This window comes from Hemiscyllium ocellatum, chromosome 23 (genome assembly GCF_020745735.1).
Source record: "Hemiscyllium ocellatum isolate sHemOce1 chromosome 23, sHemOce1.pat.X.cur, whole genome shotgun sequence".
NCBI classification, from domain to species: domain Eukaryota; kingdom Metazoa; phylum Chordata; class Chondrichthyes; order Orectolobiformes; family Hemiscylliidae; genus Hemiscyllium; species Hemiscyllium ocellatum.
Window position 1 is genome coordinate 31,016,411 of NC_083423.1, and position 16,600 is coordinate 31,033,010.

A 16,600-nucleotide genomic window follows, 5' to 3' on the forward strand; every position below is an offset into this window, starting at 1 on the left:
CCCCCCGACCAAACTGACGGCCCATGGGCCCACAAGCTCGACCATCAGCTGCTCAGGTGTGGTATCCCACACTCCTGCAGAAACAGGAGGTCGGCTTTAACGCTGGCCAGGAAGGCCATCATAGAAACACATCGCGTAGCTAATTTGATGCTACGCACATTGATGCTGGCAATTCTTATCCCCATTTTAACAGTTTATGAGGTTACAAGTGCCTATTTGCTGCTGGTCTTGCCCCTCTGGGGTAGCTGTGTGCATCCCCGTGGTGACGGCAAACTGCTGGACCCTTCCAGGGCTGAGGTAGCTGTCCAGCTCCACGCTGGGGCCATTTCCCCGCTCTGGTGTCTTCGGGTCGGGCCCAGGGGCCGCACAGTCCAGTTCTCCATTTGACAGCAGGGCTGTCACAGGACCGCTGCTCCCAGTTATCTGGAGCTGTGGGCTAGTGGGTACTTCTTGGTTCTCACCAGGTGGGGGGAGGCCTTTACCCATCCCCTCAGAGGGATCGTCTTTCCCTGTTTGGGTGGTGCTGCCCTCCTTTATCCCTGTGGCACTCTCTCTTCCTCTGGTGATGACCCTCCTTGCGCCCATCCTCACCATTGGAAGAGCTGCCTGTATCCTCGTCGTGTAGATGTCGCTTCCCCCTTCGCTGGGTGGCTTTGGGGCCCTTGTGAGGTTTCCTCTTCCTGCTTTTGACAGTAATCCATATTAGCCATATTGGTAGTCTGGTTGGTTATCCACCATCTGCAGTTGGTAACACTTGCCATCATCTTTGATTTGGTCTGTTTAAAAACTGCCCACAGATGGGAACAGGTGGGCAAACCCTCCCTCAGGCATATCCCTCTGATCCTATGCCCACAGTTAAATAAAAACCTCGTTGTTTGTGTGGGCAATTGAGTTGGTCTGAAAATCACATACCTAGGTTTTACCAGTGTTGACAGCATTCAGATGTATATAAATAACATCAGAAGTGCACTAATGCACTTCATATAAAGATTGGTTGTTGTGATTAAACTTTTGACTGGGTAAATGAACTACTGGAACACTTGGAAAAAGTCTTCACACCCCACTGCATTTTCAAAATAAGTGATGTGAATAAAGCTTACACTTATCCTGACAAAGCTCCTTTTAGCTGTTTCAACATTTGCTTGATCTTATTTGCATAAGAGCAAATTTTGTACATAAAGCCTTTCTCATGGAAACCAGAAGTTAAAAGTATTAATTCTTTGGAATAAGGCATTCTGTAGCTATAGTAATGTAACATTTCTTTCAAAGAGACAGTTTTGGCATTCTCACCACTTTCAGTCTTTAGCTTTCATTTGACCTTGTTTTTCTTGAAGTAATTTGAAAGGTAAAATCTGAAGTTGTGATATGCCATTCCTTTAAATAAGATTCTGATGAAGGAGCAGCACTCCGAAAGCTAGTGCTTCCATATAAACCTGTTGGACTATAGCCAGGTGTTTTGTGACTTTTAACTTTTTAAAAAAAGGCAGAAATAACTACATGCCCACCTTGCATGTAGTTTTATGCCTTTTATCTTTTACCCATTGCCTTTTATTCAAAATCAGCTCCTAGATTTGTAACATTTATGGGAATTAACCTGCTTTTCTAATATAAATCTCAATTTTTGTCAATAGAGGAGTGGAGCTTGTATCTGACAATATTTTTCACACTTGGATACCAACTAAAATCTTCATCAAGAAAGTCAAATGAAACTTTTTTTTCAGTTTATCTGTCTTTCTTAGTTGTAGACCAATGATCATATCATGTAAAACAATCTAATAATGCTAGAGGCATCATTTAAAACTAAACAAATTATCCTAAATATGCAGTATGCACATAAACTGTACCACCGGGTACATCTTAATGCATATTTATTATGTTTAGTGAGGCTTCTTTCTACATGTAAGGAGTGCTATTAGATTACTTACAGATTAGATTAGATTAGATTACTTACAGTGTTGAAACAGGCCCTTCGGCCCAACAAGTCCACACCGACCTGCCGAAGCGCAACCCACCCATACCTTACATTTACCCCTTACCTAACACTACGGGCAATTTAGCATGGCCAATTCACCTGACCCGCACATCTTTGGACTGTGGGAGGAAACCGGAGCACCCGGAGGAAACCCACGCAGACACGGGGAGAACGTGCAAACTCCACACAGTCAGTCGCCTGAGTCGGGAATTGAACCCGGGTCTCAGGTGCTGTGAGACAGCAGTGCTAACCACTGTGCCACCGTGCCACCCACTATGTAAATGTAAGTTTTGTTACAAAATATAAATGGGATACTATTGTTCTAAATATTCTGTTACTCTGAAAGATGTTTGTAAGGAATCTTGGAGATGTGGTGTTTCAATACTTTAGCTAGTATTTACAGGGCATGGCAAATAAGAATGGAGAATAGTGAAGAGGGAAGGAGGAGTTAAGAGGTTAAAAGTCTGAGTGGAGGGGAATAGAGACAGGAGAAAGAACATTGACCCTATGGTAAGTGAGAGGAGACGTAGTGAAGGGCAAAGATTGGAGAGGGGGGCTGGAGAGGAATAGGTGGTGGTGAGCTGCCTTCTTGAGCTACTGCAGTCCTCAGGCTGTGGGGCATCTATTGTGCCATTAGATAGGGAGTTCCAGACTCTCGGCCCAGTAACAGTGAAGGAATGGTGATTTAGTTTCAAGTCAATATGATGTGCCATTTGGATGGGTGGTGTTCCCATGTCTTAGCTGTCCTTTCTCTTCCAGCCGGGAGAGTTTATGGGTTTGGAAGGTGCTTTCACAGGAACCAGGGTGAGTTGTCACAGCGTATATGGGTGCACACCACTATCACTGTGCATGGTGGTGGAGAGAATGAATATTGAGGGTATAAGCAGGAGTGTCAGTCTAGTTGGCTGCTTTATGATGGATGGTGTCAAGCTTCTTGAGTGTAGTTGGAGGAGCATCCATCTAGGCAAGTGGAGATTATTCCATCTCACTCTTGACTTATGTCTTGTGAATGGTGGCGAGCCTATATGAAATCAGAAGTCAAGTCACTCACTGCAGAATTCACAGCCTCTGATCTGTTCGTGTGGTCATGATATTTTTTATGACTGATTCAATTCAATTTCCGATCAGTGATAACCCCCCAGGATGTTGATGGAAGGTGATTCAGGGACAATAATTACATTAAGTATTAAGTGGCAATGGTTGGACATCCTTTTGTCATTTGTGTGGCACATAATATACTCGTTGCTTTCTGACAAGGTCAGGAGTCACACGATGGTGGGTTATAGTCCAACAGGTTTATTTGAAATCACAAGCTTTCAGAGCAATGTTCCTTCATCAGGTGAAGTGAGAGAGGGTACACAGACACAGAGTTCATAAGCAGAGATATTAAGGGATCATACAATTGGTTTAAGTATAGTGAGCAAACCTAAAATGGCTGATGGAGAACTCTGTTAGAAAGGAAATGTAAGTTCCAATTGATTAAGATGCAAATTCAGAATCTGTTGCAAGTCACTGTCCCAAAATCATTAAAGGTTTAATCAGTGTCTGCCTAGTTCCCCACCTTCAATCAGGCAGAGATACACAATGTCAGGCATGAACTGTAGGTGTGAGGCCTTCAGAACCTGTCTGAGTTTTAAATCAGGCTGATCTTGTTCTGAAAGCAGGCATTTGTAAAATGCCACACTCACTGACTGTGACTACAAATTATGTATTTGCAAATAAATCCACATTTTGGATGAAATTATTCACTTTCATATATTTAGATGTGTGTGCGTGTGTTTGTGTGCTTGAGAGAGAGAGAGAGTGTGTGTGTGTGTGTATACACACACAACAGATTACCAGACAGAGTTGTGCCATTGTAGAAGCATAGCGCATGATAAACCCTTTAAAAGTAAGGTGCATATGCAACCATATTTAGTGGGAGAGCTGTTCATAAAGACGGCGTTGTCAAAATGCAGCTCAGTTGGTGGTAAAGGCTGATTGGCATTACTTTCTTCAAGTAAGTTTTAGGATTATGAAAAGAATTGCTAAACTAACTATCAACTTAATAGGTCGCACCTCTATTCCCATTTTATACTGCTGGATCAGTTTTAACATGATAAATTCTGATTTGTAAATTGGGGAGCCCGCATACTTTAGTTTCCCAGTGTTCTGACTATTTCGGTATGAATGTTGCTACTGCACTTCGATTAGTTTCTTCAAGAGCAGATTATTCCGCTAATTTAGGAAGTAGGTAACTAGGACATGAGACAAAACCACAGAATTTGGATGGCTTCTACAGAGAAAGATTATGCAGATGTTTACTCTTCATTCTTTTCAAAGTTAGGATTCAGCAGTACAGAAAACAGGATGTGGTACTCTTGAGCATTTCTTGGTACTGATGATGAAACCAACCAGAATTGTGATTGAACTTAATTGAATTGAATTGAAATTATTGTCATGTGTAAGGAGGCACAGTGAAAAGCTTTGTCTTGTGAGCAGTACAGGCAGATCACAGAGTTAAGTAACATAGATAAGTAAATCATAGGTAAACAACGGCAAAAACAAAAAGACAGATACAGGCGAATGTTAACAAATATTCTAACAACAGTAGGGTAGAAATTGTTTCAAAGCTGGCGTGTGTGTGTGTGTGTGTGTGTGTGTTCGTTCGTGTTCAGGCTTCTGTACCTTTTCCCCAGTGGTAGAGGTTGTAGAAAAAACAGGGTGGGATGGATCTTTGAGAATGTTGGCGGCCTTTCCTTGACAGCGGGCATAGTAGATGGATTCTGTAGATGGGAGGTTGGCCTTTGTGATTGTCTGGGCTGAGTTCACCACTCTCTGTAACCGTCTCTGATCTTGAATGGTACACTTTCCATACCAGGTAGTGCTACATCCAGACAGAATGCTCTCGATGGCACACCTATAAATGTTGGCAAGGGTACTCGCTGTCATGCCAAATTTCTTCAGCTGACTGAGGAAGAAGAGACGTTGTTGGGCCTTTGTAACCATTGCCTCCACATGAAGAGTCCGAGGAAGCTTCTTGTGGATGACCACTCCCAGGAGCTTGACACTCTCCATTCATTCCACCTCTGTGCTATTAATGTATAGGGGGGGCATGAGTAACATCCCGCCGAAAGTCAATTATGAGTTCATTGGTTTTGCTGGCGTAGAGAGCTAGGTTGTTCTCAGAGCACAATTTTTCTAGTTTTTCCACCTCCTGTCTGTAGTCTGCTTCGTTTTCATCTGAGATTCCACTGACTATGGTGGTGTTATCAGCGAATTTGTAAATGGCATTAGTCTGGTATTTGGCAACGCAGTCATGGGTATACAGTGAGTACATTCGGAGGCTGGGTACGCACCTCTGAGGGGCTCCAGTGTTGAGTGTTAGTGAGGATGAAATATTGTCCCCAATCTTCATTGAATAAGGCCTGTGGGCCAGAAAACTGAGGATCCAGTTGCAGAGAGTCAGGCATAGTCCAAGATCACTAAGTTTAGTAATCAGTCTCGAGGGATAATAGTATTGAAGGCTGAACTGTAATCAATGAGTAGGATTCTTATGTAGCTGTTCTTGGTGTCAGGATGTTCTAAGGAGGAATGAAGGGCAAGTGATATGGCATCTGATGTGAATCTGTTGGTCCAATAGGCAAATTGGAGAGGGTGAAGAGTAGTGGGGAGGCTGGAGTTGATTAATGCCATGACCAGTCTTTCAAAACACTTCATGATCACTGAAATTAAGGTCACTGGGCGGTAGTCATTGAGACATGCTGCATGAGCCTTCTTAGGCACAGGGATGATGTTGGCCCTCTTGAAACAGGCAGAGCTAGTGGCCTGCTGCAGGGAGAGGTTGAAGATGTTCGTGATGATTTCTGCCAGTTGATCTGTGCATGCTCTGAGTGCACGGCCTGGTACTCTGTCTGGTCCCATCGCTTTCCTTGGATTCACACGAAGGAAAACTAATCTGACCTCTGATGCAGTGACTGTTGGGATAGGTTCATCAGGACTTATCGGAATAGGTGTTACCTCTCCGCCAAAATTCTGCTCAAAGCGAGCATCGAAGATCTGTGAGGGATATGTCATCGTCTACTATCTTGCACTGTCTCTTTTTAGGTATCCCTTTGGCATGGTGCACTGTTGCAGTAAGATGTACCCTAATGTAAGTGAAGAATCTGAGCAGAAGCACTGGGTTAAGGATGCTGTTCTGCCAACTCATCTCTTGTACAAAGAAAGGTGGATCAAACAAAAATTAGGCACCAGACACAGAACTTTGTGATACTTCCATAATAATAACACCACACCTAGTATTGTTTTTTTGGCTGCCACCCAGTTTTAGTGCAATGGAGAAGGTGAATGGGGCGAGAGGCCTTTCGACTCTGTCTGATATTTAAAATGCGACTGGAGCTATTCTCCTACATATCCCAAGGCGGTTCTCATTGCTTGCTCAGTCGCATGCAGAAGTGGGCAGGTTTTGATATTTCTGGTCTTTCTGAAAGTCTGCTTTGCAGAAATCACTATTCAATATGAAACATTCACTGGGCAGCAATGTTTACCCAGAGTTGGAGGAGGGTTAAAGATACTCATTTAGAGCAGTCTAAGCAGATGAGAATCAAATCTAGGAAATTGGGAGAATATTGCTGCTTACTCTCTACTATATTACTTAACACAATAGATGGGTCACCTTTTCTTGCTGCAGCTATCACTAACTGATACAGAACTTGATTTCCAGTTAATCAGAAACAGTAATGCATGACATATGGTAAGTGCAGTTGCTTGGCATGAGTGGGTGACTTTGGACTGATGGTTTTCAGTGTTCTTCACTGCTGCAATATTTCTCACTTTGTGCCTGGGTCGATTGAAGTAATTTATGGAATTGATTGCTCTGATTAGTAAGAAACACCATTATCTTTGTAATATGTGATTAAAGGATGTTTCGAGGTGAATTTAGAGTCATAGAGATGTACAGCCCGGAAACAGACCCTTCGGTCCAACTCACCCATGCTGACCAGATATTCCAACCTAATCTAGTCCCATTTGCCGCACTTGGCCCATATCCCTCCAAACCCTTCCTATTCATATACCCATCTAAATGCCTCTTAAATGTTGCAATTGTACCAGCCTCCACCACTTCCTCTGGCAGCTCATTCCATATAAGCACCACCCTCGTGTGAAAAAGTTGCCCTTTAGGTCTCTTTTACATCTTTCTCCTCTCACCCTAAACCTATGCCCTCTAGTTCTGGGCACCCCCACCCCAGGGAAAAGACTTTGTCTATTTATCCTATCCATGCCCCTCATGATTTTATAAACCTCTATGAGGTCACCCCTCAGGGAAAACACCCCCAGCCTATTTAGCCTTTCCCTACAACTCAGATCCTCCAACCCTGACAATATCCTTGTAAATCTTTTCTGAACCCTTTCAAGTTTCCCAACATCTTTCCACAAGTGGCCTAACCAATGTCCTGTACAGCCGCAACATGATTTCACAATGTCAATATTCAGTACTCTGACCAATAAAGGAAAGCATACCAAACACCTTCTTCACTATCCTATCTACCTGCGGCTCTACTTTCAAGGAGCTATGAACCTGTACTCCAAGGTCTCTTTGTTCAGCAACACTCACTAGGACCTTACCATTAAGTGTATAATCCTGCTAAGATTTGCTTTCCCAAAATGCAGCACCTCACATTTATCTAAATTAAACTCCATCTGCCACTCCTCAGCCCATTTGCCCATCTGTTAAGGAGATGGCTGTATTTGACCTGTCACACACTGCAGAGGACACATTTCCCACATGTTAGAGTTGCAGTGCTTGTGTTAATGATATAACACACACACCTAACTGTTTGATATACTATGTTTCGTTTCCAATAATAGGCTTTCTCTAACTCCATTGCATTTATTATGCTTAATATTCAACTATAGCCTTTAAGTAATGTTTGGAACCTCAATGCAAATAAATTGAGAAGCAGCTCAGATCCTGACCATAGGGATCCCAGGTGTAGTGGACAGTGACCAGGAAATCATCCACCCTCACTCTCAGGCTCACCTGCACAGAACTCAGGGTGGTTATAAACAGGGCATATTGAGGGAACAAACAGCAGCAGAAAGACTCTCCCTTCTTGGTCTCAACTGTCTTCAGTGCAGAGTATGGGGAATTATACCTTTACTCTGACTATAGTGAAAATGTATCAAAGGAGTCATGTCATCGTGTTGTCAGATCACATGAAATTGGAGCCTTGGTCTGCAGCACCTAGGTAAGATGTCCTATTTTTATCATCCTCTGCTATAGTTACGTGCACAAAAATCTGTTTCTTTTCATTCACTTGAATGTAAATCTCACATTACTACACCCAGAACCCAAACAACAACAGAGTAGCCCAGCAGCTGTTGCCTGGTTATTGACGGGGCTTGAGTGAGCAAATACGCTTTGGCCTCAAGCTGTCACTTTATCTTGATCACACAGTTCCCTACTCCTCTGTAGAGGGCGCTGCAGTACAAAACTCTCAAAATCTATGGGAAGGCCTGATGTAAAAGTCCCAGAAACAGGCAATTGGCTCAACAATCCATATCAGCCTTTATTGTTGATTCAAGCTTTCCTCAACTAGCTATATTAGCTTAACACTTTATTTCTTTCTCCCTCAAATGATTATCTAGCTTCTCCATAAATATGCCTATCCCATTCACATCTCCTACTCCCTGTGGTAATGAGTTCCACGTTCTCAGCACATTCTGGCTCAAGACATTTTGTCAGAAATTCCTATTAGTTTAATTAGCAAATATCTTACATTGATTCCTTGAGCTTCTTCAAAAATGGAAATACCCACTTTGTATCTACACAATCAAATTTCATAATTTTATTGACATCTAATAGGCTGCCCCGCAGCCTCTTTTCAAGGGAAAACAAATCAAAGCCATTCGTGTTTTTTGAAAAATGTACTTTGTTCATAACATTTGGAAAAATACATTCCATAATTTTTCAAATTTAACATTCTATAAAGTGCAATGCAGATTATTTTCCTTCAATACAGTGCAAAAGCACCTCACTTGCCATGACAGATTATATTTACACCGCCTATTCACATTTCATGTTCAGTATTCTTTGGTGCATTCTTTTTGTTTGGAGTGTTACATTTACACAGGTATACTATTGCATTGCTGTGGGCATGTGACCTTGACCTCTGCTGTAACCTGCTTTCACTTTGGTTTCTAGCAGACATTAAACACTGCACAAGGTCCCCACTTCACGTTGCTGTGCTGATGTTTTGTCTTAACATATTTTATTTTCAGGTCCTATTTCTACAAATAAGATGTCTACTTTTGTTTTAGCATCATTTCAATTATTATCCATATTCACTTTCTCATAATCCTCAGTATATATGTTGTTCACACATCATTGCATGTCGTGTCCCTAGTGCGGCCAGCTCCCTACCTTATCCCTGGAACCCCACATTTCCCATGGCTCATCTACCTAGCTTACATATCCCTGGACGCATTGGGCAATTTAGCATGGCCAATCTGCCTAACCTGCACATGTTTGGACCGTGGGAGGAAATCTGAAAACCCAGAGGAAATCCACACAGACATGGGAGAACATACAAACTCCACACAGACAGTCACCTGAGGATGGAATCAAACTCTTTCTCTGGCACTGTAAGGCAGCACTGAGCAACCGTGATGCTCATCATCACATGTTCCCTGTCCTTAATTATGCATCATTATACATCAGAGTCACGACAAGTAATATTAATCCTGATGAGAGAAAGTTGTTTGTAGTCAAGGCAACGTTGATGTTTTAAAACAAAAATTTTGAGAAGACCTGTACAGTATCCAAACAAGATTTTTTATTTGCAAATGAGAAACCAAGCTGCTCCTCTCTGTATTAAGGACTATTCATTGATGCAAACTTCTGGAGTTTCAAAAATGCCTGTTATGGCTGAGACACAGAAGGCATAGAGGTCCATGGGGTATTTGCTTCTGTACAACATATGGTTAAAATTGCTTTTCCTCCACTCGATCTATTGCATTGGTACCCATGACCTGGGGAACACGCAGGATATGGATTGTGGTTCCTCAGTGTGTCATCTTACTCAAGTACTGGGGGTCAGTTACACAGTTGGCTGGATGGCAGGCTTACAATGCAGCATGATATCAACAGCATGAGTTCAATTCCTGCATCGATAGAGCTTACTATGAAGAACCTCTGCCTTCGCGTGGTGACTCTCAGGTTAAATCCACCGTTGTCTTTCTCTCTCTCTCTCTAATGAGAGAGCTATGGTGACTTTACCAACTGCCTCACTACCTGGTGTGAGGGGCCTTCTGCAAGCAGTGATGGAGTATTTTGATAATTGACCTGTTATAGTTGAATGGCATGGAAGCATGCAGAGCTATGGCAGGTGGGTTATGAGGTTGGCCTATTTAATTCATATGTGAAGGTGAGATGTAGTGTCAGGATATACAAGCTAAGTGTTGATAATGAGGAATTGCTGGATGAATTTCCCAAAGGTAGGAATTATGTCAACAGAGTGTTGTTGCAGGTTTAGCCTCACACCATTCTGTGATAGATGAAATCTTCTAATACATTTGCAACTATGAATTTTCATTAGTGTAAATCTTTTATTTAATTAGGTTCTACCTCCAAGTTAATAGCAATGACACATCAGAATCTCATGCAACCCAGTTCACCACTCAAATTTGTGCAGTATTTGCTAAGGTGAGCAGTTGTCTGTATTGAACTCTGTGGCACAAGAGGCGGGATTGGGGGGGTGGGGGGGGGGGGTGGGGGGCGGAATGTGTGGCAAGTTTTGCTTTTAGTTCAGAGTAGGCAAATGAGAGAATGGACAGAAGACAGAGGAGTGTGTTCAGGTCCCTGCAGGAGGAGGGAAGTCCCAGGTGTGGTGGTTGTGTGTGGGGTGATTACTTCCAGGCAGGGATGGTAAGATGAATGAGGGACCTAATCAATGAGTCTGGTGCTGTCAATGTAAGGGCTGTTTGGTTCACATTGAGGGCACTGTGTGGTAGGTGGAACAGTCATTGGGGGGGTGGGTGGGAGTTGGATTCACCAGTGAGGAGATCCAGCTTAGGGTATTCATACTTCTCATAACTTGGGCTGCAAGGGCGTCTGATATAACTGAGGATGGTAATTGTCATTGTCAGAGTAGACATTTGAATGGATGTGGCTGTAGGCACAGGGGAGATAGATGGAATGTCAATGGAACTTGTGGCAAGTCAAATGTAGTGAGTGGAAAGAGGTTCAAGTGTCACTGAGGAAAGGCAAAAGGTTATATGATGTGGGTCTACGATAATGGGTGCAGGAGTGAGGATGAAGAGAGGGTGTAAGCTGCAGCAGCAGGAAATGTTAGAGTGACATACAAAAATGTCACATCTCCGATTGGAACCTCAACTGAAATGAGAGAAGGACATTTGATGTGTTGTTCTGGATGTGAAAAAAAAACACCAAACAGACTCTCTGATCATTATTTCTATGGATGAGAACCCTGGGCAAGCATGCTTTCATTACTATGTCTACCCTCTTTAACACATTGCAGCCATGGGTCTCATTTACTCAATATTCCTGCATCCTTGTGAGCAGCAAAGGATGAGATGATGAAGAGCTCTTGCCTATTAACAGCAGAGATTGCAATGGCAACAGCAGGTATCACTAGAACAGGAGGCAGGGCTGGATGCAGTCATCCAGTGTAGATCTTTTTTAAGAAGGACACAGTCCTGTCAACACATCCTGAGGACAAGAGCAAATTATCTCCAGAGATGTCAAAGAGATGATGCCATAGATGACTGATTATGTTCTGGCAGTATTAACTGAGCAATGTCAGATTGTCCACCAAGACCTGTTGCTACATGGATTTGGGAGAACCCCATGCCAGTATCTCTTCTGCTGTAGGCAGGTGACTTCTTACAGGCTATCACACATTGGAGCATAAAGGAGGTGACTGCTGCTCTATTTTGACTGTGCATCGTCCATGTTTCCATTGAGGAAGACAGCTAGGCAGCAGTGTCAGCCATGTTCAGTCCTACTGCTTTGTTCCTTGAGTGAAAGAGGCTATCAATTACACTCCCATGGCCCTTAAGAGCTTCTCAGAAACAACAGCTGTTTTTGTGATTCACAAAGTCCTTCACTCCTTGAATGTCAAACTGGCACAACTTGATGGACTTTGGTTTTTCAGAGTCAATCAATCACCAGATGGAGATGGTGGCATAGTACTAATAGCACTGGACTAGTCATTCAGGTGCCCAGCTTTGTTTTGGGAGCACATGCTGAAATCCCTCCCAGGTGGCTGCTGAAATTTAAATTTGGTAATTAAATCTGAAATGTAAAATTAATCTCATCCATGGCCAAAATGACATCAATGATTGGTTGGTGTAGAAACACATTTGATTTACAAATGTCCTGTTAAGAAAAAGTGGTCTACTGCTTTTGCCTGGTCTGGTCCATATGCGGCTTCAGGCTCACACATTAAGTGACTATATACTGCCTTCTGAAATGGGATAGCAAGCCACACAGTTTCAAAAGCAAAACTGGAATGAGTGACAAATGTTGTCCTTGCTATCATCACTTCATAATCCATGGAATAATAAAGGAAAATAGTCAATTCATGTATTCTTAAGAAAGGTGCTATTAGCATTAGATTATTTTACAATTATACACTCTTGAAAAATGACAAGGTCCCAGAGGAAGTTTGTATTGGTTCTGGAAATTTTGTCTGCCCCATTTCAAACGTTTTCTTCATCAGAAGCAAAATAAATGCAATGAGAAAGTATCTCCTGGAGAAAATGAGTCATTAAAGTCCAACAATTACATTTGGGGATAAGGTATCATTTTTCTTTGAATTCTTTATCTGTAATTTTTAGCTTATTGATGTTGAATGGGAAATTGGTTACAGAGTGGAGTGGCATATAAACATGTCAAATGTTCCTCCTTTGTTCTTGTCAATAAGTAATATTGGACTGACCAAGCAGTGTAACTGGAAGAAGAAAGTGATTTCATCCAACTTACAAATTACCTTTTGGTAATGCAGAAGGCCCAGCTGCCTCATGTCTTTTTGCTTCACATCTTTGGTCTTTTCTTCCCCTCAGTGATTTGAACTAAACAGCAGCCTTCTCGTGGATTGTCTTTAAAGGTCGAATTATTACGGAATTATTTGTAGTTAAGTATGAAAAAAGTCTTGAGCTGCTTAATTGCCCATTAATTTACAAAATGTTACTCTTATGTTGTTCCTTAATTAACACAAAAGATTTTCAGACATTGTAGCATTGAGTCTTGAACTGACTATAATTTCATTCATTTATCATAATAATCATGTATATTCTGATTTTTGTAGTTTTGATGTAAAAGTTCACTGCCAAAAAGGACTATTTAAGTCCACAAACCTCTAGCAATGGGATAATAAACCAGACATGAGTAAAACAGTGGCCAAAATCTATTCCTTAGACAACAACAGCAAAACAGATTACCTAGTAATTTACTTCATTTGCTTTCTGCAAATTCACAAGTGCACTTGCATCAATGACAATAATGAATACATTGAATAAAACTTATAAAAATGCAATTTAGTTGGAATCACTCTGTTGATTATGAATGTTTAATCTAAATATCATCAGCTAAACAGATGTCTATGTGATCAAAGATTTTTTTTTGAATGTTATTTCACTGAAGGCCAGACTTTGCATGAATCTGAGAAAGTTGCCTTCCCATTTGGATGAGAGCGCAGACACTTTCTTTCCGCGGTGCTATCTATTTTCTGAAATGGAAGATGAGCGTACTCTCTGCAGTGAGTATGAGATTCCCATCCATTTAGAACAATATAAGAAAAAACTATCATCAGCTGAATTAGAAATAATTGCATGGAGAGGTGATAGAAAGAAATATCACCACATGCCTGGGAATCAGCTTTCATTTTGCTTCCCTCACACCGAATGAAATCTGGTGTGCTAAATTTCATCACAGAATTTTTCCTCTTACTTCTCTGAAGGAACACTGCAAATGCACTTCATTGAAGGAAATGTTCATAGATTTAGGCTTATGGGTTTTCTAATTGCTCTCTTTGGTCAACAATTCAGTGTACTTTTGCCACAGTTCCTGCTGTTTCATTTCCCTCTGAGAGACTCTGTTAATGGGCGCCTAAAGAACTGAGCAAATTCAGTTAGGCAAACTTGAAAATCATTCTAAAGTAAATGCTGAAACATCCCTCCAAAACTAACTCCACCCAAGTAATGCATGGTCAGAGTCAGTGCAGAATTTTGCTTGGCTATTATGTATTCACTCCACTGGTGGAACTTTATGAACACTTGTTAGAGAGAGAGGTACACTGTGGCAGGTGGTGTTATCTATATGAGAAATAAAAAATATGACTTTATAAGGAGGCCAAAAATCTCGACAAAATTTCTTTCAAATCTTCAGTATGGTGCTTTTTGTTCAGTCTACAGTCCAAGCATGAACACACAATAGACTTGCATTTGCCTAATGACAGACTACTTATAAAAAGATTTTATTTGGAGATTTGTTGAAAATTAATATTCCTTTTGATGGCATATCCACTTGTGACATACTATGGTAAATCATTTTTTGCACATTATTATAACCTTTACTTCACCTTTACTCCCCAACCCATCAACACCACATCCCTCCATCTGGATTGTTTTTGAATATGACTATAACCTTCCTTTCCTTCAGTCCAACTCATCCATACTGACCAGATATCCTAAATTAATCTAGTCCCATTTGCCAGAATTTGGCCCATGTCCATTTAAACCCTTTCTATTCATGAATTTTGAGAATGCTTTAATTCTGCATTTTGTTCCTAACTTTTTATCATGATAAAGTTTTGTAAGAACCTGAGGCATAATGAAAGAATTGTTGATCTTTGGTTAAAGTTTAACACATTCACAGGAAAGCACCTTCCTGTTCTTTTGTCTGAATTATACAATTAGCAAAACCTTCCTACCTCTTAATACAAACTGCAGAATAATGGGAAATGAGTGTGCTCATGATGTTGTAAATGATGATGGTTTTTAGATATGAAGAGAGAGACATGTGACTAAGGTTCAAAGCAGAGCAGAAGGGAGAAACTGTACTGGACGGCTGTATTCAGTATAATGTACATCTTAGTGAAAATAAAGAATTTTACAGGAGTGAGAGCGAGGGAGAAAAACTCTATGTTATAAAATTAGGGAAGTCTTGCTAAAACTGTAAGAGCCACGAGTTAGACTACTCCAGGAATATTGTGAACAGTTTTGATTCCCTTATCAAAGGAGGCAGCCCACAAAAGGTTCACAAGGTTGATCCCAGGCCTGCAGAGATTTTCTTATAGAGCAAGGCTGCGCAGTTTAGGCTTGAACTTGTTGAAGTTCAGAGAAAAATGAGACAGCCTTACTGAAACATTAAAGATTTTTCAGGGATTTGACTGGGTAGATGCAAAAATTGTTGATTTTTTTCTGTTCTTGAGGGAGAGTCGAGAACCAAAGGGCATAATCTCCAAGTGAGGGGTCATCCAGTTATGACACAAATGAGGAGAAATTCCTTCTCTCAGCTTGTAGTGAATCTGTGGCATTCCTTACCACTGAGGGCTTTAAAGGCTGGATCATTAAGTGAATCCAAGGCTCAGGTAGACATGTTTTGATTAATAAGGGAATCAAGGGCTGTGGGTTAAGTAGATTTGAAGTTTATAAGCTTAGCATGACCTCACTGAATGCCAGTTCAGACTTAATGGGCTGAGTTTCCTACTTCTGCCCTCGTGTCTTATGGTGTTTAGGTTAAACTAGAGACCTTGCAATACTAGCAGCCTACCTTCAAAAAGTACAATACAGACGCCCAATGCTCAAGTCAACCCGGGCTGGATTGAACCTGTGAAAGGAAAGACATGTAAGCTTAAATCTATCGGAGAAACACAATCAATGGTTTTCTTAATTCACTTCTGGGATGTTGGAATTGCTGCCATTTATTGCCCATCGCTATATAAAGCAGCCCAAGTTATAGTCACAGGGGTGTACTCACAATGCACAGTATTATTGGAGGGAAATTTCCAGAGCCTTCAACATTTCTAAGATTAATTTGTTTGATATCAGCCACAGAGTTGATCACTGAGTCTTTATGACTTTGTAGGAATTGGAGGTCACTTTTGTTTATGGATAGCAATCCAAATTTATCAGCTATCCATAAACTAAGTACTGTCACACAATGTGACAAAGAAGTAAAAATGATTTAACAAACCCATCACTGCTTTCTTCAAAAACCTCCAGCATAGGGCCAATAGGCTGAGGAGTGGCAGGTAGAGTTTAATTCAGATAATGTGAGATGCTGTGTTTTGGAAAGGCAAATTGGAGCAGGACTTATACATTTAATGGTAAGGTCCTGGGGAGTGCTGGTGAACAAGAGACCTTGGGGTGCAGGTTCATACCTCCTTGAAAGTGGAGTTGCAAGTAGTTGGGATAGTGAAGAAGACATTTAGTAGGCTTTCCTTTATTGGCCAGAGTACTAAGTATAGGAGTTGGGAGGTCATGTTGTGGCTGTACATGACATTGGCTCAGCAATGTTTGGAATATTGTGTGCAATTCTGGCCTCCTCCCCACCCACCCTCTCCTATTGGAAGGAGGTTGTGAAAATTGAAAATTGAAAAGATTGACAAGCATGTTGCCAGGGTT

At 41.4% G+C, this 16,600-nt stretch overlaps 1 protein-coding gene across 1 annotated transcript in view; it reads left to right on the plus strand.

Moving 5' to 3' along the window:
* The window catches only part of LOC132826604 (protein monoglycylase TTLL8-like), a 65,128-nt gene that overhangs the window by 26,167 nt on the left and 22,361 nt on the right, over positions 1-16,600 (plus strand). Inside the window, exon 7 of the mRNA XM_060842560.1 lies at positions 13,617-13,731. Coding sequence (XP_060698543.1) covers positions 13,617-13,731 — 115 coding nt within the window. The remainder of the gene's footprint in view (positions 1-13,616; positions 13,732-16,600) is intronic.